We start from the raw sequence: 22,246 nt of genomic DNA, 5'->3' as shown, positions 1-22,246 counted from the left end.
TGAAGCCTGTTTGGAGGCTACAGCTAAGTAGCAGTTCCAGGAGGCCTGATGGGTCATGATTCAGATTATTTAGAAAGCATCCTGAGATACTGTCTGGGTTCATTGATCCAGTGTTCATGGTCTTAGAGCATTAAGGGCCTGTTCGTTTGTGATAGCAGGGGGAGTTATATTTGATGGATTTCCTAAGGGAAAACTGAGGGGGAGATGGAGCAAAGCTGAAGCTGACTTTGTTGGCCAGTAGGTTTGCTTATATCTTCTGGTTCAGTATAGGTTGCTCCATTTACAATGCTCTTTGCACATAATTGTATATTGCCTTTGAGGTTGCAGACATTTCTAAAGAATGCCTTGTGGTTGTCCTTGGCCTAGGAGGCCAAATTTACCTCAAATTTGGCTTTGATAGACTATTTGTCCTCTGAATTGTTTGTTTAGTTTGAGAGTGCTTTCATCCTGTTGGGTGCTGCACCTCCTAATTTTCGTCATGATATTCTTCCTTCGGTTATACAGCCTAAGGATTTTGTGATTCCTCCAAGACAGCTTGATTTTAGTTTTGTACTACTTCCGTGTGGGTACAGCTTGCTCTCTGCAGCTATTAACATTCTTGTAAAGGGTTTCTGTGAACAGTTCTGCATAGGCAGCATTGTTGTCAAGGTTTATGGGGGATTGAAATGTTGCCAGGTTATCACTTAATAGCAGGATGTTAGCCTTAGAGTAGATCCTGAGTATTCCAAGATTAGCTGGGGTTCCAGGTTTTATTTTTACGTCAAAGGAGACCATTTTGTACTCTGACCTTACCAGAGTAATATAGGGGTGTGTGCAGCACTCTCTTATATTAGTGATGACCAAATCCAGTGTATTTGCACCCCTGGTGGGTGTATTGACAATCTGGTCCAGAGAGTTTGTGTTTATGTTTGGTGTCATATATGATTCCCAGTTAATAGTCTGATAATTATTGTGCAGTCATCTGCAGTGAGAATAGAACCCACAGCCTTCTGATCTTATAGCACTAAAGGCAAGTGTGTTATCAGTTGAGCCACTGACTTTGTTCCTGTTCATCCACTGCTCCTTTGTAAAGGAAACTCACTGACCTGTCACTCCACAACAGTGACTGTGTCAGAGGTATCACTGTTCCTGTTCATTCCTTTGCTGTGCAACTCCAAACGAATGTTTGCACTGGTTTCCAGCTGAAGGCTCCAAAGTATCTTAATATGGCAACTAAACAGATGCTTCCCACTCCATGGGAACTCCTTGTTCTATCATGCTTTGATGTTATCAGAGTTAGATTTTCTGCAATAAATCCTTCACTTTGTAGATAATCAATAACTTCAGTTTTATTTGTTTAACTTCCCCATTGCTAATTCTCTTTTCTAATGTCCCTCTTTGTTTTCTTAGCGGTATGGGTTATTTCCTATCAAGGTTGCAAGAACCAGTTAGCTTCCAAAGCTTCAGGGCATCTTCCACACACCCAAACTGTCAGGCAACTCGAGCTGAGCTGATTAAAAGACAAGTTTGGGTGCAAAGCCATTCAGAGCTTTCCTGCTAACAGACAGAGGGAATATTAGCCCCGAAAGGACAAAGCTATGAACAACAAAAAATAAATGTCCACACCCTGGCTTTAAAAGCACACCAAAAAACAAGGGGATGGAGGAAGAGAGCTGTTACTGCAGCAGTGAGCATTTGAACATATACTGTTATGGTATGTTACCACATCATCGTGTTCATCGTATTGATCACTGCTGCAATAGCCTTAGCTGTTTGGGTAGATTACTCTAGCTGTCTACACTTGGGTGGTGGAAGGAGAATAGTGCAGGATCCTCTTGAGAATGGCTCTAACAAACCCTATTCTGGACCTACAGAATGAATCAAGCTTAAAGTACTTTGTAAAAGTATGCACAGAGGACCAAGTAGTAGCTCTAGAATACTTCTAGAATGCAGAGATTTCCAAAAAGCCATAGATGAAGAAGCCATTGCCCTGGTAGAGTGGGTCTTGACCCTACCTGCAATAATTGTGTTATGGTGAGTATAGCAAAAGGTAATAGGCTAGGACAACCATGTGGAAATAGTCTGTTTTGACACAGGTTGTCCCGTCGTCTTACAAAACATGAACAACTGATCTGAAGAACTGAAAGATTTAGATCTGTCAAAATAGTACCCAAGTTGTCTGTGGACATGAAATATATGTAGTATCCTTTTTTTTCTTCATGTTTATGTTCAGGAAAGAAAATAAGAAGATGGACATTTTATCTAAAGTAAACTTTGATATCACTTTGGGCATAAAATAATTCGTTCTCAAATAAACCCTGTCTCTGTGGAAAATGAGATAGGATTGACTCACTATAAGAGCTTACAACTCTGATATCCTTCTTGCAGAAGTTAGAACAACAGTACCCTTCTTAAAGAAATCATAACAATCAGTAAAACTGTTTTCCAGGTTAAGAACCTTAAATCAGCCATGTCAGCTGTTACAAATGGAGCATGTTTTAGCTACTCTGACACAAAATTAAGATCCCAAGAGGGAGCCACTGGTTTTCTTGGAGGTTTCTTATGCATAACCCCTTTCAAATACATTTTGAAATGAGACTGCTTTGAAAGAGGAAGATTCTTGGGCAACCATGCTGAAATAGCCAATAAATTAACATTGACAGAGGAATAAGAAACCCCATAGGATAGTAACTCACACACAAAATTTGTAGAATCAGATAACAGTTTGTTAGCTGGGATATTTTGCAGACACCCAAATGTTTATGGATATCAGTTTGGTGCAACAGTCGTGTGTTTGCAAATGTTAGCCAAAGATTGCATTTATGCTGTGCTGATGATGTCATAAGAAGGCAGAAACATGCATGTCCACAGCTAGTGGGGTTTGGCTTTATTGGCTTGAAATTGACCATAAATATTTTTAAAAGAAAAAGTCACTGACATTAAGAATTGCCATTTAGCTGAAATACCCAATATCCTTAAAGGGTAATTTGTATATATCCCATGCATACCTCCCAACTGTCCCGAATTACTCAGGTTTGACTGAGTTTTGGGGTCCAAATGAAGGGGTGCCACGATTCCCGAGTGGCACCCCTTCATTTCTGATTTCTTTGCTTTTGTTTTTTTTTACTTTTTTGAATTTTTGTGCTGTCAAATCTGACGTCATCACGTGTGCAATGACGTCAGCTCTATCAGCTCTACCAGCCAGTCGGAATTGAGCTCAAGGAGCTCACATCATCATTTCCGGCTGGCTGCGAGCAGGTGGGAATTAAACAGCAGCAGCACTAATGGCAGTTTCTGTGCTTTGCTGCCGAGAAAGAAAAATGCTGGCTGGCTTTTCTTATGCTGCCGAGAGAGGTGCTGGCTTTTGAGAATGCTGCCGCTTTCATGAGAGAGGGACTTTGCTTTTGCTGCCATTTTCGGATAGAAGAACTGCTGGCTTTGCTGCCTAGGTAAGGAACTTTTCCTTTTGGTGCAAGTAATTAACAATAACAGAAAATTGTCTGCCTTGATGTTTGCCATAAGTGCATCACAAAATAAATCAAAATATCATTGAAACAGTCAAAACTTTACAGGCTAAATAATAACCTTTGCTAAATAACAAGTAAATGACAAAAACAGTAACTGTGATATTTAAATGATATTTGTGACCTAATTCCTTTGCCTCATTTATTTTGTTGGCATAATAACCTCACAAACCCTGCAGATAGAAGAGTTGTTTAATAAAAAAAATATGACTTTGTTATTGATCTGATAAGTGGCTTGCAGAGAAGAATCAAAGTATATGGTTATCTATTGGTAATACCCTGCTAAATGAAAAAAGAAGAACAAATCCATTTCTTAAAATTGAGATTTGTTTTTCTGGGTACTCCAGTTTTCTTCCACATGCAAAAGATATCCTGTAGGCAGATGTGTGTGTGTGTGTAGGTGTGTAGGTGTGTGTAAATGCCTTCAATGTAACCTGGTGGCTAGAGGTATTTAGGCTCAAACCCTGTACCTTTGGTTGTTGTTGTGTCTTTCGGCATTTCCCGGTTAGGGGTCGCCACAGCAGAACTCCGGTCCGCTAATGATTGGCAGTAGATATTTTTACGTGCCGAGTTGCTGGCCCAGTTAATAAATATTAAAAGTTATTAATGTTGTTGTATCTTTCGGCTTATCCCGGTTAGGGGTTGCCACAGCAGAACTCCAGTCCGCTAATGATTGGCAGTAGATTTTTACGTACCGACTTGCCAGGCCTGACGCACAACCTTCAACGAAGGTACACCCATTCACGCATGTCTCCACACAGAAGACGCTTTCGCTGAGAATCAAACAGGAAAACATCTTATTGTGAGGCGACAACGCTACCGCAGCTAAAGAAAAACATTACCAGCAGTCATACGTCTCAGCTGTCCAGATTTTCACAGAATGTCTAGAATTTTGCCTCGTATTTTTGGTCTGTTCCTCATAAAAATTGTGGATTCTGGCAAACCACTGAGGATAGAAGTCACTGAATAATAACGTAGATTTGTATTTCAGACTTTGTATTCTTCTGAAAATGCATACTAGTACAAGTCCCCCTATTCTTGCAGCTTTTTAACTTTATAAGAGCAACATTTAAAATCTGTCCTATTTTTTGGTCTTTGTCCCCACCATTATTTTAAGCTTTGTCCAGGTTTATTGCATTGAGGTTGAGAGGTATGCTAGCATTTCAGTGATTATAAATGGACGTGATCGCAGTGAACTGGAACCAGCAACTCGGAAAGGCAGTACTCATTTATAAGCATAAACAAAAGGGCTGACGCATTGCTTACAGCAGTATTTAAGGGAAACAGGCAGTCCTCCAGCATAGCTGCAGGAAGTAAAAAAAAAAGTTATAAAACTTTTGAGTTATGTCCTGCTGCCCAGCATACAGTCAGCATTGCTTGCCATTTGTGGTTACATCAGCTCAGTATACGTTTTACTTCCTGCCAGTCTGTACTTCACAAGCAGAATTATGTCATTCACATTTTTCTCCCCCTCAACAGCATAGGCTAATTACAAATAAAAGACAAATGTGAGTAGGGCCTAACCTTTCTTGGCTACAAAGTTCAACAGGCAACATTTGTATGGGAAAGGGGAGGATTAGGGGATTAAGAAATTAAAAACTGAGGAAAGTTTTTTTTTTTTTTTTATAACTGTTTGCATTTGCTACCTCTCCAGCTGAACAAATGTACAATATATTGTACATAGCATGTGCCTGCTCACCTGCAGGTGTTGCTGTAGAAACAGTATACAGTAGCAGAGCTGCAGCTGCTATTGTGGGGATAACAGATCGCTCCTTTAAAATGTTATAAAAGTTAACCATTTTTTTATCTACAGACTGGACTATGATTAAATCATAATGATACATTAAAATAAATACAGGCATACATAAAAAGCAGTGGGTACATTGCAAAGACTCTGAACAAATTGTGAGCTGAAGTGTGTAATGGAATGTAGGATGAGCGAGATTGATATTTGAGTGAAGTGTTCCTCTTGCTTTTGCATTATGACTACAGGTTTTGGTTTATGGTGCAGAGCACTAAAAATGGGATCGTGATCAAAGGCTGCAGTTGTGTTAAGTGGTTACAACCTTTGTTGGTAGAAAAAAATACGTACGAACCTCAGTGAATGTAATACTTAAAGAACTAAATCTAAAGGTTGGCAAGTATAATATTTCCATAAGAAGTGCTAGATGGTGAATGAAGACGTAGAAGATGACAGTCTAAGAAGTGCTAAATTGGAATCGGACAACAACACAAAACCAAAGCTTGGCTCGCACAGGGAACTAAAAGATTGGAACTGTGTGGATTTGCAGAATGTTTAAGAGGAAAATTACTGTATGGGCAGGAATGTAAGTCATGTGGTTAAAGTGGGTGTTACTTTGATTAGCTTCAGTTCGAACCAGATTTTAAACACTTGGATTGTCCCTTTAAGCAGTAGTCTTTATTATTTGCAAAAGCACTTACATTTGTAACACGGGAAACATAACAGCAAATTATATTAATTGTAAGACCAATGTGCAGCTGCAAGTGACTGGTATAGTTTAATATCACTAGCATACTCAACAACTTCTTCTTCTTTCGGCTGCTCCCATTAGGGGTCGCCACAGCAGATCAACTGTTTCCATTTCCTCCTGTCCTCTGCGTCTTGCTCTGTCACACCAACCACCTGCATATCCTCTCTCACCACATCCATAAACCTTATCTTAGGCATTCCTCTTTTCCTGTTACCCGGCAGCTTCATCCTTAGCATCTTTCTCCCAATATACCCTGCATCCCTCCTCAGCACGTGTCCAAACCAACATAATCTTGCCTCTCTGACTTTGTCTCCAAACCTTCCAACCTGGGATGACCCTCTAATGTACTTATTCCTAATCCTCGTCACACCCACTGCAAATCTTAACATCTTCATCTCTGCCACGTCAAGCTCTGACTCCTGCCTTTTTGTCAATGCCACTGTCTCCAACCCGTATTACATAGCTGGTCTCACTACCCTCTTGTAGACCTTCCCTTTCACTCTTACTGGTACTCGTCTATCACAAATTACTCCTGACACTCTTCTCCACCCACTCCATCCTGCCTGTACTCTCTTCTTCACCTCTCTTCCACACTCATCATTACTCTGAACTGTTGATCCCAAGTACTTAAACTCATTCACCTTTGCCACCTCTACTCCCTGCATCCTCTCCATTCCTCTATCCTTCCTCTCATTCACACACATATATTCTGTCTTAGTCCTGCTGACCTTCATTCCTCTTCTCCCTAGAGCATATCTTCACCTCTCCGGGGTCTCCTCCACCTGTTCCCTACTTTCACTACAGATCACAATGTCATCTGCAAACATCATAGTCCACGGGGACTCCTGTCTGATCTCGTCTGTCAACCTGTCCATCACTATTGCAAATAAGAAAGGGCTCAGAGCTGATCCTTGATGTAATCCCACCTCCACCTTAAACGCATCTGTCACTCCCAGCGCAGAACTCACCGCTGTCACACTACCCTCGTACATATCTTGTACCACTCTTACATACTTCTCTGACACTTCCGACTTCCTCATACAATACCACAACTCCTCTCTAGGCACCCTGTCATATGCTTTCTCTAAATCCACAAAGACACAATGCAACTCCTTCTGACCTTCTCTGTACTTCTCCATCAACACTCTCAGAGCAAACATCACATCTGTAGTGCTCTTTCCTGGCATGAAACCATACTGCTGATCACGAATCATCACCTCCCTTCTTAACCTAGCTTCCACTACTCTTTCCCATAACTTCATGCTGTGACTGATCAGTTTAATCCCTCTGTAGTTACTACAGCTCTGCACATCACCCTTATTCTTAAAAATCGGTACCAAAACACTTTTTCTCCATTCCTCAGGCATCCTCTCACTTTCCAAGATGTCATTAAACAATCTAGTTAAAAACACTATCACTAGCATACTCAACAAACAAGTAAAACTCCTCTCCCCATCTCATATTTTAAATGCCTCTAACTGAATATTGTACAGAGCTACTTTAAACTTTTAACAAAGTAGCATGCAAGTTACATCAAGAAGCTTTTATACAAATTTTAAAAGTAGCACAAATTGTTTTACTTAACTGTCCTTCAGTCTGTTCAGTTTCCTTTTAAACACTAATGGCATAAAGTAGAGTTTATGTCTTGCAATCCTACAATCCATTTACATGTCTAAACTGCTTCTAGTGGGATTGATAATTGTTCTCTCACCAGTTCACTCTTGCTAGTCTACTAATTGATTATTGCAACCTTCCAACAGTTCTGTCTTGAGTCCAAGGTACTGCTGATTCTTCTGGTCAGTTCCTGGGCATTTTCTGTTGCTCAGGCATTTTTTAGGAACAATGGAAGTGGTTTCAGTGGCAAAGTTATTTTTATATGATTTCTTTCTGGCAAAATAGTGAGAAGCAGAGTCCTCTTCATCTTGCTGGCTCACTCTTTATTGGCTAAACTTCTTTTTTCTTCTGCCTGTTCTGCTTGTAAGAAGTCTTTGATCCTCCAGCAAAAGGTATTCTGAATAGCCGGATGCACCTGCCTTTTGGCATCCCTCTATTGATAGCTTTCCTGCAACTTATCAATTTGTAAACTGTGTATCACTTATTTGCATTTCTCATTTCACTGAGTTTTCATTTTCTCACTGTGTTCATGTCTGCTTTGTGTGGTATACAACAAATAACCTTTTCCAACACACACTTTGGTAGTCATAATTTTAGTACTTCTCCATTTTGTTTTGTCAAGAGCAGCTCTTTATGATTCCACCATTACGAATACAGACATACTCATGATGTGCTCTCTGTTAACAAATCTTGCTGTGGAACTCCAGTTGCTTAGTGTCAAAGGAAAAATATACTTTAAAAATGATCAAAACACGGTAGGTTTAGGTTAAGACACTTTAATCTTGCAGCAAGGAGACAAAAACGTGTTAATACAGAGTTTGTCTAACCAGAAACAGGAAATACTTTCATTTTTATACATTTTCAAATTAATCCTGTCCTACCATGCTGACGTAACAGATTACCACCTTTTTCATCATCATCTGCTGACCATCTTTCCCATGAATTTCTGCTGATTTAAACAATTTTTATGTGAAACTTCCTGAGGAAAACAACATGGCCTTGGTTACTTTCAGTTAGATACTTGTTATGTTACATTCAAGATTCTACGGCTAAATCAAGCACAATGCTGGCAGTTAATTTTTTTAATAATCCTTTGTCTACTTTATTTCTAAATTACTACAGCTGCAGAGGTTCCCATCCTCTGGACATAGCTGCTTGTCTAGAATCATTACATTTATAATATAAAGCATTGTTCATTTATTTACTTCTGACCTAGCAGATAAACACCTGCTTCTCAAGTACATTTCCACAAGGCATAAACAAGAATATTGCTGTGCTAGCAGTTACTAGGTCAGAGGGCAACTTGCAAGTTTCAGAAAGCATACTGCAATTTTCAAAAAGCATCTTTTTCAGTCTCATATGAAACTCAATTTGTATAAAACACAGTGCATGAAAAATAGAATGAAAAGCGTATTAAAATACTTGATTATTAATTTGGCATTAAGCATACACATTAATACATATTTTTCTAACAGTTGTACTTTTGTCAAATTAATAATATTTTACTTCTTCCATTTTCTCTGTTGAAATAAAAAATCTCAAGTTTTCTTTGTATGCTGTATCTTTAAATTCTGTTAGTTGTTCTTGAGAAGCTTTGCACTCAGGCAGTCTTTCTTTCATTTTAGTTTTGGATTTCTGCAATTTTATCAGCTCTTTTGACTAGTTAATTAAAGCTTCTGTTTTTTTTTTTTTTTTTTTTTTTTTTTTGTACTGCCTTTTGTCATTTGACTTCTATGTTAAACACATCTGAGTGCATTTCATTTATTTTTCCTCTTAATTACTGAAAGCCATCTCCTGTACTAAATTGCAACTTCAACTTCAGTGTCTTTATGCTTAAAAGCTGTGAGGGTTCCTCACCGACAGTTTTTTTCTTTTCTGGTCTACTTCCCTTTACTTTTTCCCAAAATTTCCTTTTCACAGACATCCACACAGTGTATTTACTAGCCAGTAACCAGATTTTACTCAGAGTTATTTTTACTGGATTTAACAATTTTCCTGTTTTCACACCGAGAGAACTGTATCAACATGCCTCTCAATCATCCACCATACTGGAAGTTAGGGAAATTCCGCAGCATAACAAAATCCGATTACTGTAGTGGTGTTTCTTGGAACATTGTGGTACATAACCTCCTTAGTCCTGATTGCCCCCTGTGGAAAGGCTTCATATGAGGGAACTCCAGTAATGCCTAAGAAAAAGATGGTGCCAGCATGCACTGCCTCATCCACTTTCTAAGTTGTGTCAAGAAAAGACTCCCATGATAGATAAAATATGTGAATCTCAGCCTGGGAGTCCCATTCTTTTGTAAGGCCAGTTACCCAATGGGATGGGTCACCATGGATTCCTCAGACACAGCCTGGTGGGTACACTCAGGGATACTGGGACAAAACTGTGAAGAAAAGCACATGAAGTGTAAAAAAAATCTGATGGCAGCAGTTCTAGCTACCAGTAATTAACTCATGAAAGCCTAAAGCCTTGAGCAGTGATAGTCTGTTGAACATTGAACTCAAATCTGTATCTGTCTTGTCCTTAATCCACTTTTTCCTACTGGGGGACAACTGAGGTTGAGGACAAAGTAAAATGTGCTGTGGCACAAAGGGTAAATTCCTTAAGTCTCTACTTGTTCAAATAGGTTTTCAGGGAATATTGCCTACTTCTAAGAATCTTAAAAGTAAATCCCTGACAAAACCCTATAGCCCTCAGTGTCATGCCTGGCACCGAGACGAAAGAGACAGTGGGTATAAAAAATCCCTTTTGTAATCTGTCAGCTCTAAGAGTTTTTTCTTTTCTTGGAGCCTGACATAGCTCTAGTACATACTGAACATCTGACTGCATTAGACAATAAGAAAACTTGTACAGTGACTGCTTATTGCTATTCAAAAACAAGCATATACTAATAGAAAAAGGTCCGGCCCCTGAAGTACCATTGAGCGGCCAGACTTTCTGTTAGCATTTGGTGAGGGACAGCAAAATATGAGGAAAAAAAGATACGTTCTACAAAACTGTTGAAACAGAAACATAGCTTAATTTCCTTGTATTTTTCTACTGTCCCTCATAAAATCCTGACTTTATAAATATTAAAAAAAAAAGTGGCGATTTTCTTTTTTCAGTTGTTTCTTCTGCACAACACTGATGTACTATGCAAGCCAGGGAAGGCAAGTCCCATACTCATGGGCAGTATATCAGCCCGCTGAAGACAATGCAAAAGAAGACTGAAGTGACATTACACAAAGACATTATTTAAAAAGGTAAGCAACTTCTTTCTTAAATAATGTCATGATGTGGATATATCAGGATTTACCCACGATTGGCTTTGTTTAGTAACTCAGGTTTCACTGTCATGATCAAAACCACACCAGCCATGGTTAAATCCTGATTTACTGATGCATAGTGGTGGAAAGAGCAAAAGCAATTAAAGAGTGCAATAAGAAAATCCCCCATTGATGGGAAGTTGGGCCAGACATCAGGCTTGCAACAGCTGAAGTTCCAACAGTTATGACTACTGCAGCAGTGATCTTATCGAACATGTACTGTTATGGTAAGTTCTTGTACAATTGTAGTGTTAACTGTGTACCTTCTTGTCTTGTTTCTGACTTTTATGTCTCATTTATCTGTCCCAAAAGCATTTATTGTATACTTTCTATGCTACTTCTGCTCCGCCAAAAAAAAAAAAAAGGTTAAGCACTTGGATTCTTTCTCTTTCTAGCAGGGCTACCTAATAGCTAAAAATTGCAGTGGTGCAGCCTTAGAGATCTGTGCCTTATGGAGCTCTGTCCTATTCAACATATTTGTAAATGATTTTCCTCTCCAGTCCACTAACTGTATCATTATTCACATTGTACATAGCTCCACCATTATCTGCTTCAGCAAATCTATGCAAGAATTCCAGTCACTAAACAGATACATTTCCATCGAATCTTGGCTTGGCGACTCCAACCTTGTTTTTATCCACAGAGAACTAATATGATGCTGTTCACTTCCCATAGCCCTCCAGAAGTCTGCGGTCACCTTCACCCTCCTGTTTTCAAATGAGACCTCCATCAAACAGGCTAATCACACCTAACTTCTAGGACCAACTGTAGATCACAATATGAAAACTGACTTCCACATCCAACAAATCACACAAAAAAACATAAAAAAATGGGATTTCATAAGTGTGCGCACCCTTAAACTAATACTTTGTTGAAGCACCTTTTGATTTAATTACAACATTCAGTCTTCATGGCTAGGAGTCTATCAGCATGGCACATCTTAACTTGGAAATATTTGCCCATTCTTCCTTGCAAAAGCTCTCCAAGTCTGTCAGATTGCAAGTGCATCTCTTGTGCACAGCCCTCTTCAGGTCACTCCACAGATTTTCTGTTGGACTTGGGTCTGGGCTCTGCCTTGTCCATTCCAAAACTTTAATTTTCTTCTGGTGAAGCCGTTCTTTTTTTGATTTGAATCTATACTTGGGGTCATTGTCGTAATGAAGGTGAAATTCTTCTTCATCTTCAGCTATCTAGCAGATGCCTGAAGGTTTTGGGCCACAAGTGACAGGTATTTGGAACTGTTCATAATTCCTTCCACCTTGCTAAAGCCCCAGTTCCAGCTGAAGAAAAGCAACCCCAAAGCACGATACTGCCACCACCATGCTTCACCGTGGGGATGGTATTCTTTTGATGATGCGAAGTGTTGTTTTTTCACCAAGCATAGCTTTTGGAATTGTGGCTAAAAGTTCAACTTTGGTCTCATCACACCATAACACATTTTCCCACATGCTTTTGGGAGACTTAATGTATTGTTTTTCCAATTTTAGTTTTGCCTGGATTTTTTTCTGTGTAAGAAAAGGCTTCCATCTTGCAACCCTACCCCATAGTCCAGACATTTGGAGAATATGGGAGATTGCTGCCACATGTAGCACACAACCAGTACTTGCCAGAAATTCCTGCAGCTCCTTCAGTGTTACTGTAGGTCTCTTGGCAGCCTCCCTGACCAGTTTTCATCTTGTTTTTCCATCAATTTTGGAGGGACGTCCAGTTCCTTGCAATGTCACTGTTGTCCCATATTTTCTCCACTTTTTGATGACTGTCTTCACTGTGTTCCATGGTATATCCAGTGCTGTGGAAAGTTTTTGTACCTTTCCCTTGACTGATACCTTTCAACAATGAGATCCCTTTGATGCTTTGTAAGCTCTCTGCAAACCATGGCTTTTGCTGTAGCAGGCAACTGAGTAAATGTCAGAAAACTCCTACTAGGACAGCTAAACTTTATTTGGGGTTAATCAGTCTTTTTAATTGATGGAAGGTGTGTACCCAAGAAGACTGAATGCTGTAATTAAATCAAAAGGTGCTTCAACAAAGTATTAGTTTAAGGGTGTGCACACTTAGCAACCAGCTTATTGTACGTTTTTTTATTTTTTATATTTTTTTTCCCCTAACAGATGTTTGTTTTTCAATTGAATTGTACAAGTTATAGGTCACATTAAAGGTGGGAACATTTTGAAATGATTTATTGTGGTCTCATTGTTTTATATCACAAAAACCTGGCCTTTTAACAGGGGTGAGTACACTTTTTATATCCACTGTAACAATGTAGGGAAGATTTCTGAAGAAATTTATGGCAGTATTTGGTGTGGAAGATGTGAATTCAGTAGTAGGAACTCTTGTCAGAATTTATATATTATTCCCCAAGTTACAATAACTGGGCTAGACTAGATAGAAATTATATTTTAAAGGAATATGTGCATTTCATTGAAAACTTTGACACGCATCCAGTAACTATTTATGATCATGCACTAATAACAAAAATGCAGGATAATGAAGTAAATGCAAGACACTGTCACTTTCCACCTAACTGTTTAAAAGAGAATAATTTAAGGAATGGGTAGTGAAAATTATTCAAGAGTTGTTAGGGAAGATAGAAATAGCTTCATAAGTTATAGCTAGTGATTGGGATAAAATGAAAATGGAGTTTAACAATGTGGTTGAAATAAAACAAAAAGAGAGATGGTTAAGAATTAATAGAAATTACTTAGATGGGCTGACAAAGGTTAAAGTATTGCAGAATATGAGGAATCTCAGAAAAGAAGAACAAATGCAGAGTGCTAAAGAGAAAATAAGGGAATATCTGTATAATATGCTTCAGTTTACAAAGATTGCAGTTAAGCAACCATTTCTGATGACTCCATAGCACTAGAAATTTTTAGCACAATGACTTGGGCAACAGAATATTGAAAAGGTTGTTGCCAAACTTAGGAACTTATAAAAGAAAGGTAACCATAGAATCCCCTAAAAGGTGTGATAGACCTTCCAGAAATGTTATGAAAATGTGTGTAAAGCAGAGAAATGTGGAAATCAAGAAAGAGTGCAAATGGAAATATTTATGGAAAATTAATTATGACAAGGTTAGAGGTGGATGAGGCTCAACAACTAACAGTTAAGGTGTGGGGTGATGACATAAAAACGGGTATTTGTAATCAATCTTCAGGAAAGTCTCCAGGAGCAGACTGTGTTCCTGTGGACGTTTGGAAATTAGGAGAGAAGAATGTAATAAAGATCTGAAAGATTTTGTTTAACAGCATTTTAAAAGGAGGGAAGCACCAACATCTTGAAAGAAAGCCGTGGTGGCTGTGTTACCTAAAAATGACAGACTCTTGAGACTGAGCTTCACACAGACCCATTTCAATTTTAAACCATAATTATACAGTGTTTGTCTATACTGGCTAAAAATATGGCAAAGGTGTTGCCAAAATTGATAGATATGGATCAGTTTGGTTTTGTGGAGAGGAAAGAAACATTTGACATCGTTAATAAAACAATAGTGAAACACAGGAAAGCAGAATGTAAGACAATACTTCTGTTGTTGGTGGATCTTGATGTAGAGAACGCATTTGACAGTATAAGCTGGGATTTTGTGAGTAAGGCATTGGAAACATTTGTATTCCGTGATACAAAAAGAATGCCAATTAGAAGAATATATGAAGGATCAGAGGCAAGAATTAAAGTGGGAGGGTTCCCCACAGATAAGCTGTGTTTGAACAGAGGAACCAGACATGGGTGTCCTCTTTCTCCTTTATTTGTTTTTTATTTAGAGCTATTTGCAAAGAAAATAGAGGACTCAGAACTACAAGGGTATAATTCGTACGGTAATCAAGAAAAGTTGGCTTTATTTGCAGATGATATTTTGTACCCGATAAATCCAGAAAAGGACATCTCAGTGTTGTTGAACATTTTGAGATAGTTCAAGTCTTTTCAGGGTATGCAATTAATGAAGATAAAACAAAGGCTGTAGCTGTAAATTATATACTCCCCGCCCCACACACACAGGTTGAGCAATACCCATGTTTATGAGGACTTGATAAGATGAAGTATTTAGGAACATGGATTAAAAAAGCTTCTGTTATTGCAGCTAAGGATATGTGTGAAGAGTCTAAACAAAAGGTGATATAAGAATTGAGAAGCTGGAAGTTCTTATTTATGGATGGTAAGATACAAGCAGTGAAAATGTTTTTACTGTCTTTAGTCTTGTATACTGTTCAACCTGAGGAGAAGTTGTGGACAAAAAGTAATAAAGAATTGAAGGAGTGTATCTGGGAGGGAAAAAGAGTGAGAGTTAAGAGGGCGAGTGTTAAGTGGTATAAGTTGATCCTTCCAGCAGAACAAGGTGTGGTTAAGGTTTACCTGATTTGAAGGGATATTTTAGAGGTATGCAGTTTGGCTCGTATACATAACACAGTCAGAAGGTTGTATTTCAAAGTTGAAAGTGGTGATGATGAAACAAGTTATAAGTTCAAGAGAGAGAGCAGGATTTTGGATGCATATCCTTAAGGAGAATAATAACCATACGGGATATTATATTCATAAAGTAGCAGATAGTATTCTAAGAAGTAAGCCAATATGAGAATGAAAAAAACTAATTTTGCCAATAGGGATGACTGCAGGGAGGGGTACAGAAAAAAATAGGCAAGAAGGGGCTGGAGTTTAGTGGATAAACCTGGTACAAAGGAACCAAGATGCTGGGAGCAAAATAACTCAAGCAGGAAAGATAATAGAGTGGGATGAGGCCAAGAAGACATTTGGATTACAGGTTATAGACTGCCTTCCCTACCAGGGCTTGATCTCAGAGTACAGGCAAAGAGAAAGGGATATGGGGATTTTAAGTGAATGACCTGCTATGGTAGAGTTTTAGTTGAATCTAGAACAGAAGCAGCTAGCTGTTAAAAAGTTATTAGTAGGGCATATACAGTATTGAATGAAAAATGTAAGAATCAATCCGAGGAGGTTAGAAAAGATTGGGAAGAAAGACTAGAAAAGCAATTTACAAGAAAACAATGGGAAGGCATATGTATGGCTCCTAAGTATGCAGTCAAGTCCAGAAGATTTAGGATTTTGAAAGTGTTTATATAGGTATTTTTATACCTCAAGCAGATTTCAAAGAATGCTTCCTGAGGTAGATAGCAAATGTTGGATGTATGATGGAAAAGATAACTGGAAACATGTTTTGGGAGTGCAGTGAGATGACATTTAAAAATTCTCTATAGACTGTCAGAAATATTGGGTGAGCAAATGGCTGTAAGTAAGGAACTGATTCTTTAGAGCTGGGCAACAGGATCTGAATTGCCTAGACATAGTTAAGGCCTTATCAAGTTTAATTCTGTTGGGTGCCAAAAAAAGGCAATTACTAGAAAATGGAAATCAGAGTCAACACCAACCATATTTGAGGTATTGAATATTGTAAAAGAGTTAAAAGAACTGGAAGAGGGAACTTTAGAAAAGGGAATTAGTAAATTCCATAGAAGTAAATGGAAACTGGAACAGTGCATGCATAATAATGTCCAAGAGGATGAGAAGTAAAGTTTAAGGAAAGACAGGAATTCAGCAGTTTTTTTGTAATGTTGATGATGGTAGCAAAGAAAATATATATGATATTTATTGTATTTAAATAGAAAATGTTAAAATGGTTTGTTTTCTTTTCTGTTAATATATGTTTGCCCATGTCTTAAGTGATAATTTAATAAAGTTTTTTTTTTTTTAAAAGTGGGCTTGCTGTATCAAATCAAAACCTGACTCATTGTGTCCACCAGAAAACATATTGCATGCACTTTACTTCTCCCCCACCCTGCACTGTGCTCCTTCTGCTTTCACCATGTGGTCCTTTCAGCTCTGTACACTGAAATGTGCCTGTAGTAAATTTTCCAATTTTGCATTCAGCTCAACCCCATACACCAATCATTGCAAGGCTGTGTGGCTCAGATTTCCTGCTATCCTTTAAACTCTCTCAACTAAAAGAAGCCCATAAAATACTCAATTGTTTCACTTCTTGTTTCTTAAGATTCACCTTGATCTGCAGTACTTTATTTCTTTGATAATTACTAAATAATTTATTACTTAATCATATCTCTTTCAAGTCACATTCCTACAATATTTTAAATGTCTTTTTCATTTTATCCTACTCCTTACCTATCCTTTCTGAAGAAATTGGTATGTAGGGTATCGCAACTGGAATCTCAGTCTTGCCTCTCAACACCCTGGTGACTGCTGGGATAAACTTGTTTCTTTTCTGCCAGGTATGCAATGAATAATCATTTTCCATGAACACCCGTGCTCCCAATTGATAGCACTGTACCCTTATGCCACATTTTTGTCAGCGGCAGCTCCTTCTGCTGGTATGACTGCATCTTTACTAGTGTATGTCTTGCCCTTTTGTCTCATGGTTGAATTTGGGGTGTAGATTTTCTGTTAACAGATCTTGTTGTAGAATACCAGTCCATTTGCTTTTTTGTCCTTTATAAAATTAATGCAGTCTGTTTCTTCCAGCGTCTCTGTTACGGCAGAAAACTTCAGGTTTTCTCTTCATCCTCCTTTCTACTATTTTTGGAACAGTTCTTGAGTAGCCTTGTGTTCAGCTTTCCTTCATTTCAACCTGATTTCTTCAGTTTTATCTTTTCGTCTGAGTAGCATTTAAAGCTTCTATTCTAGCCAGGCTTTTGTCATTTGTATGTTTTTCTCCAATGAGTCACGTATTTTAAACACCTCTGAATGAATTAGATTTTTTCCCTCTAAATTTCTGGAAATCATTTCCCATAGTGAGGCTGAAATTTGATCTTTTTTTAATTGCTGAACAGCTACAAGGCTCTTTTGAGTTTTCTTCCTCCTTTCCAATTGAGTTTCTTAACTTTCACAAGATTTCTTAGTTGCTGGCATCCAGTGTAGTAGGTAACCAGTAACTAAATTTTACCCAAACATTTTTTTCAGGCTGTTTTCCAAAGTTTCCATTTTCATGCTGGGAGAGCTGTAATTGACCTGTTGAACAGTGTGCATCTATCTTGTGGAAGTCCACAATACTGTAATCCACAATTGTTTTATTTTCTTATATGTGCAGTTGTTTTCAATATTTTTGAAAATTTGTTGGAGCTTTTCTCCATTGGCCTCCACTGAAATGGAGCTTTGCCCAGTCAGATTTTCCTGGAAAATAAGGCAAATAAATTACTGATATCTGCAACTGGCTTTATTTCATAGTTGTGAATTTTTTCAGTATTGCTCTTTATTCTTAAGTGGAATGTTATAGGGAGTGTACCTAAACAAGTGCACCTTCTTTTGTTTTTATGTTGATTTGTTTATTTCCTTATTGGAGAAATAATGAGAAATCTGAAGCTGTACATTTGAGAGTTTGCAAGTGGAATAGACATTGTTAGAGTAACCTTTACTGATTGTGTCTGAAGTGCTTAAAATAACATTCACCATTAATTCTTAGTACTGGAAGTGCTGATTATTTTATGTATCAGACACTTGATTTGGAAGGAAGTTATTTTGTATGTTGCTTGAGTTATCTATCCCTACTTCTGCTGTGGCCAACTTTTGTAACTTCCTTTTTATGCAGTAGGATTAAAATTGTGCTAACACAATTTTATAATTGTACAGTAGAGAGTCTGGACTAATTGGGACCTAGGTAGTTTGGCTAATCAAAGCTTTCTGGACAATCATACATGTAATTAAACCGGATAAAAATCTGCATGGAGGAATACACCTTTCAGCCAGTCAGTGATTTCAGTGGACAATAAAGAATATTTTTCACACGAGCTGACTACAGCTCAAAAAAAACATGCTCAAGTGAATATGTATAATGTTTACATATTCAGACTTAATGATTCTTCCTACCCAAAAGCTTTGGAATGCTGGTTCGGATAAATGATGTTTTGGATATTTGACGTTTTTGATACAGACTCTCTACTGTAACTTTGCTGATGATGTATTTGCACTTCTGAATCATTGAAATATGATCCTGATGATGTGTGTTAGTAACATGTTGATTTGCCTCCTTGCTGCAATAGTTACATTGTGGTCTCTCAGTGAGTGCTTAAGGTGTCTCCTTAAATGATTTCATATTTTACACTGAAATTTTAGTAAATAGTAAGACTGTAAGGCTGTGTGCATATATTTTTTTAACCTGACTTTGGTTAGGGTCAAAGTGCAGGCTGCTGAAAGTTTCTGTAAATTAGACCTGTTGGATATATTTGCTGTGTTGCATGGTTTATAGCATGCTTCATTGACCTAAATATGTTATCAGTTAACTCGTGAAAAAGAGTGAATGTTGTAGAATTGTCTTGCATATAATCTGACTTCTGTTGCTCTCAGGATGCAGGCTGGTGAAGATAAAGAAAAAAATGGGTCTGAAGAGGAGGATGATGAAAAACCGGGCAAGAGAATTGTGGGTCCAAGAAAGAAATTCCGGTGGGATGAAAATGCCAGGTGGGACATTGAGATTTAATCTGCATTTAATTTAAAGCAGTACCAATTGATCAGTATTTGACATGCTGGTTGTAGATACATAGAAGAGAGTAAAATAAGCCATTGCTGACTGTTATTTGAGAGAATTTCTTATTAATATTTATTTTCAGGTAGTTGACATGTACAATGTACAGCTTTAAAAAATTGTTAGTGTTTAGAGAGTCTGTAATCAAGAAAATCCATACACAAGATATTTTTAAAACTAAAAAAAAGCCAATTTGCAGTTGCCAGAAGTAAAACCCAGTATTGTCCTAATTGGTTCTTTCTTCCACTTCATTCCAAACATGAACTTAGATTAAAAGGCTCGCTCATTTCTGTTGCTTAAATAGTAAAATCATACACTGCCGCCTAGTGGCTGTCAAGGCTTACTGCTTAAAAATTAACTACTTTGAAACATTAAGATCTTATTCAATAACCATCAGTCGTACTTCACTCTGAAAAAATACATTAAACAGAATCCTGAACATTATTAACTCGCTATTAACATCATATAAAGTAATCACCATGTGAAATGGTGAACCACCATTAAATTTTTACAGTGTTATAATTAGAATTGTGCCATTTTAATTAATAATAAAGTACTGATAGATATTTTGTTGTTGATATCCCGGGGACTGGTGGCATTTAGCAACACTTGCCAATATAATTTACACTTCTCGACATGCACTTCCCAGTTACCCTCTTAAAAAAGGCATTTTTTCCTATATAAAAAAAAATTCTTAAAATGTGCACAAGTTACTGAATGTTTATATAATGCATTATTACCATCTTTCTTCTTAATGGCATAATTATGTTGGTAAATTCTAACCTTCAAAGCCTTTAATGCTTTACCAACATAAAATGCAGGGTATGAACTGCATTGTGCTAAATAAATCATGCCCTTATAGGTTCATAGGTTGGTACTAGGCTGTCGGCCCTAAGGCCTATGCAAGCCTAGCCATAACAATTCCCTGGAAATTTTTTCCCACAATATTTACCTCTCTGGACACCTGTCTAGCAGGGCGACTGACATGATCCCCGGGGTGAATTTCCTATCTCCCATCCAATCATCAAGGTTGCATTTGAAGAGGGCCAATGAGGCGCTCTGCTTGACATGTATGGGCAGTCTATTCCAGAGTATGGGGAGTCTCTGGGTCAGGAACCTATCCCTCCAGCATGTTTTGTCCATTGTGATGATAAGGTTTAGATCCCTGGAGCGTGTGGCTCCGAGCGATTGCAGTTAAATTTTCCGTTAGGATAGACCAGTCCTGGAAATGTGCCTGTAGTAAAATTGGCACCCTCTACACTGGCTGCAAGCACCACATTTCTGCATACCCTTCACAGCCATATGGTCTTCCCACTTTCTCATACCACAATTCTCAAATCTTTTTTTGAGCTTAACCCCCGATCTGATGTAATTTCCATTTGTTCCTGAACTAATGGGTTTGGCTTCAATCCTCATACTTGACTCAGCCACTTTCTGCAGTCTAGGATCCAACTATCGAACTCCTCCCTTTATCAATAAAGCCCCTGATCACTGCTTTACCTCAGATCTTATTTGCCACTCTAGCGATCAGTCGCGATTTCACGCTCTTGAGCTCTAGGCAGTTTATTCATTAATTGTGAGTGATGATATACATTTTATTACAACTAATTTTTCTTTTTCTTCAGTGCCTTCCTCTCTTTACCCTTTTCAGAGTTGGTTTAGACTTTTTCTTCTGCTTAGTGTAGACTCTGTCTTACCATCTTTGGTAGACATCTCCTTTAATCTCTATACTATTGCTGGTGTATTTTTCCTTTCCAAAAAAAAAAAAAAAAAAAAACTTGTTTGCTCTTCTAAATTGTTTTTTTGTTTGTGGTATAGTATTCCAATATGGCAGACAAAAATCTACTGGTTTCAAGAAATGCACTTCCTGTGGGCATAAGATACCCAATTCTGATGCCCACAGGGATTGTGTGTATTGTTTAGACCCTGCTCACCTTCAGATTTCATGTGAAATCTGTGTGGGTTTTAACACCAGGGCAGTAGGTTGTAGGTGTAGTAAACTAATTTTGAAAGGTTTGTTGCCTGCTGCTGCTGCTGCTTCTTCTTCTGCAATGCCTTCTTCATCATGGGGTTCAAACATCTTGAGAAGTCACAAGACTTTGGACACCAGCGAGTCTAGAAAGTGCTCCCTTGTGTGATCACCTCCTTCTGCTCCAAGTTCGGAGCCACCATCAAAAATAACAAAGGCCCCGGATCCAATCTGATCAGATCCTACTTACCCCTAAGGTTAAAAAGGTTTTGGATCTTACTTCGTCACATCCTATCGCATGTCCAGGTAAGTCTCCTCATATCTGATCTCTGCACTTCTCTCCAGAGCCTTTTTCTCCAAGATTAGGTCTGCTTTTCTGTAGGAGACTCCAAAATAGACTTATAGTCTCTTGGAGTCTTACTGAGCATGATGTAGATAGGATGATGAGAAAGTTATTTAGAGCTCAAATCCAGATGGAGGTCCATAAGGTTCCATCCCCCATCGGTGCCGTGAGTCCTCAACCTTCATACCCTTAGTGACTCCTCCTCCTCATCTGACCTGTGGTTTTGGAGCTGTCTGATTAGAAGATTTCAAGAGTCGAGGCATTGGATCCAAGAATGTTACCTTCCTTGACTCCAACTCTTTGCCTGATTCATTTGGCTCTGAGTATCTTAGAGCAGAATGAGTTTTGGAGACAAAGTGTCAGCATCTGGTCCTGGGGGATGACTTGGACTGTGAGGGTTTCAGATCCGCCACTTTCCCTAGGGGCTGGACAGCTTGGGTCTGACTCCCTTCTCAGGTTTGGAGCCCAGAGGAAGTAGCACATTAGCTGATCTGAAAGCTTTGGCTCTGGGGAGGCTGATTTCCACTTCTCCTG

General features: G+C 38.4%; 1 protein-coding gene across 4 annotated transcripts in view; it reads left to right on the top strand.

Moving 5' to 3' along the window:
- UBN2 (ubinuclein 2) overlaps window positions 1-22,246 on the top strand; it is a 2,968,476-nt gene that overhangs the window by 1,936,459 nt on the left and 1,009,771 nt on the right. For all 4 annotated transcript variants that reach the window (XM_044074031.1, XM_044074022.1, XM_044074006.1 and 1 more), the window contains one exon: window positions 19,223-19,336. In XM_044074031.1, coding sequence (XP_043929966.1) covers window positions 19,223-19,336 — 114 coding nt within the window. The remainder of the gene's footprint in view (window positions 1-19,222; window positions 19,337-22,246) is intronic.

This window comes from Protopterus annectens, chromosome 1.part1 (assembly GCF_019279795.1).
Source record: "Protopterus annectens isolate FY-2018-M chromosome 1.part1, PAN1.0, whole genome shotgun sequence".
Classification (NCBI taxonomy): domain Eukaryota; kingdom Metazoa; phylum Chordata; order Ceratodontiformes; family Protopteridae; genus Protopterus; species Protopterus annectens.
Note: the sequence above shows the minus strand (reverse complement) of the source record. Positions and strands in the feature narration are given on the sequence as shown.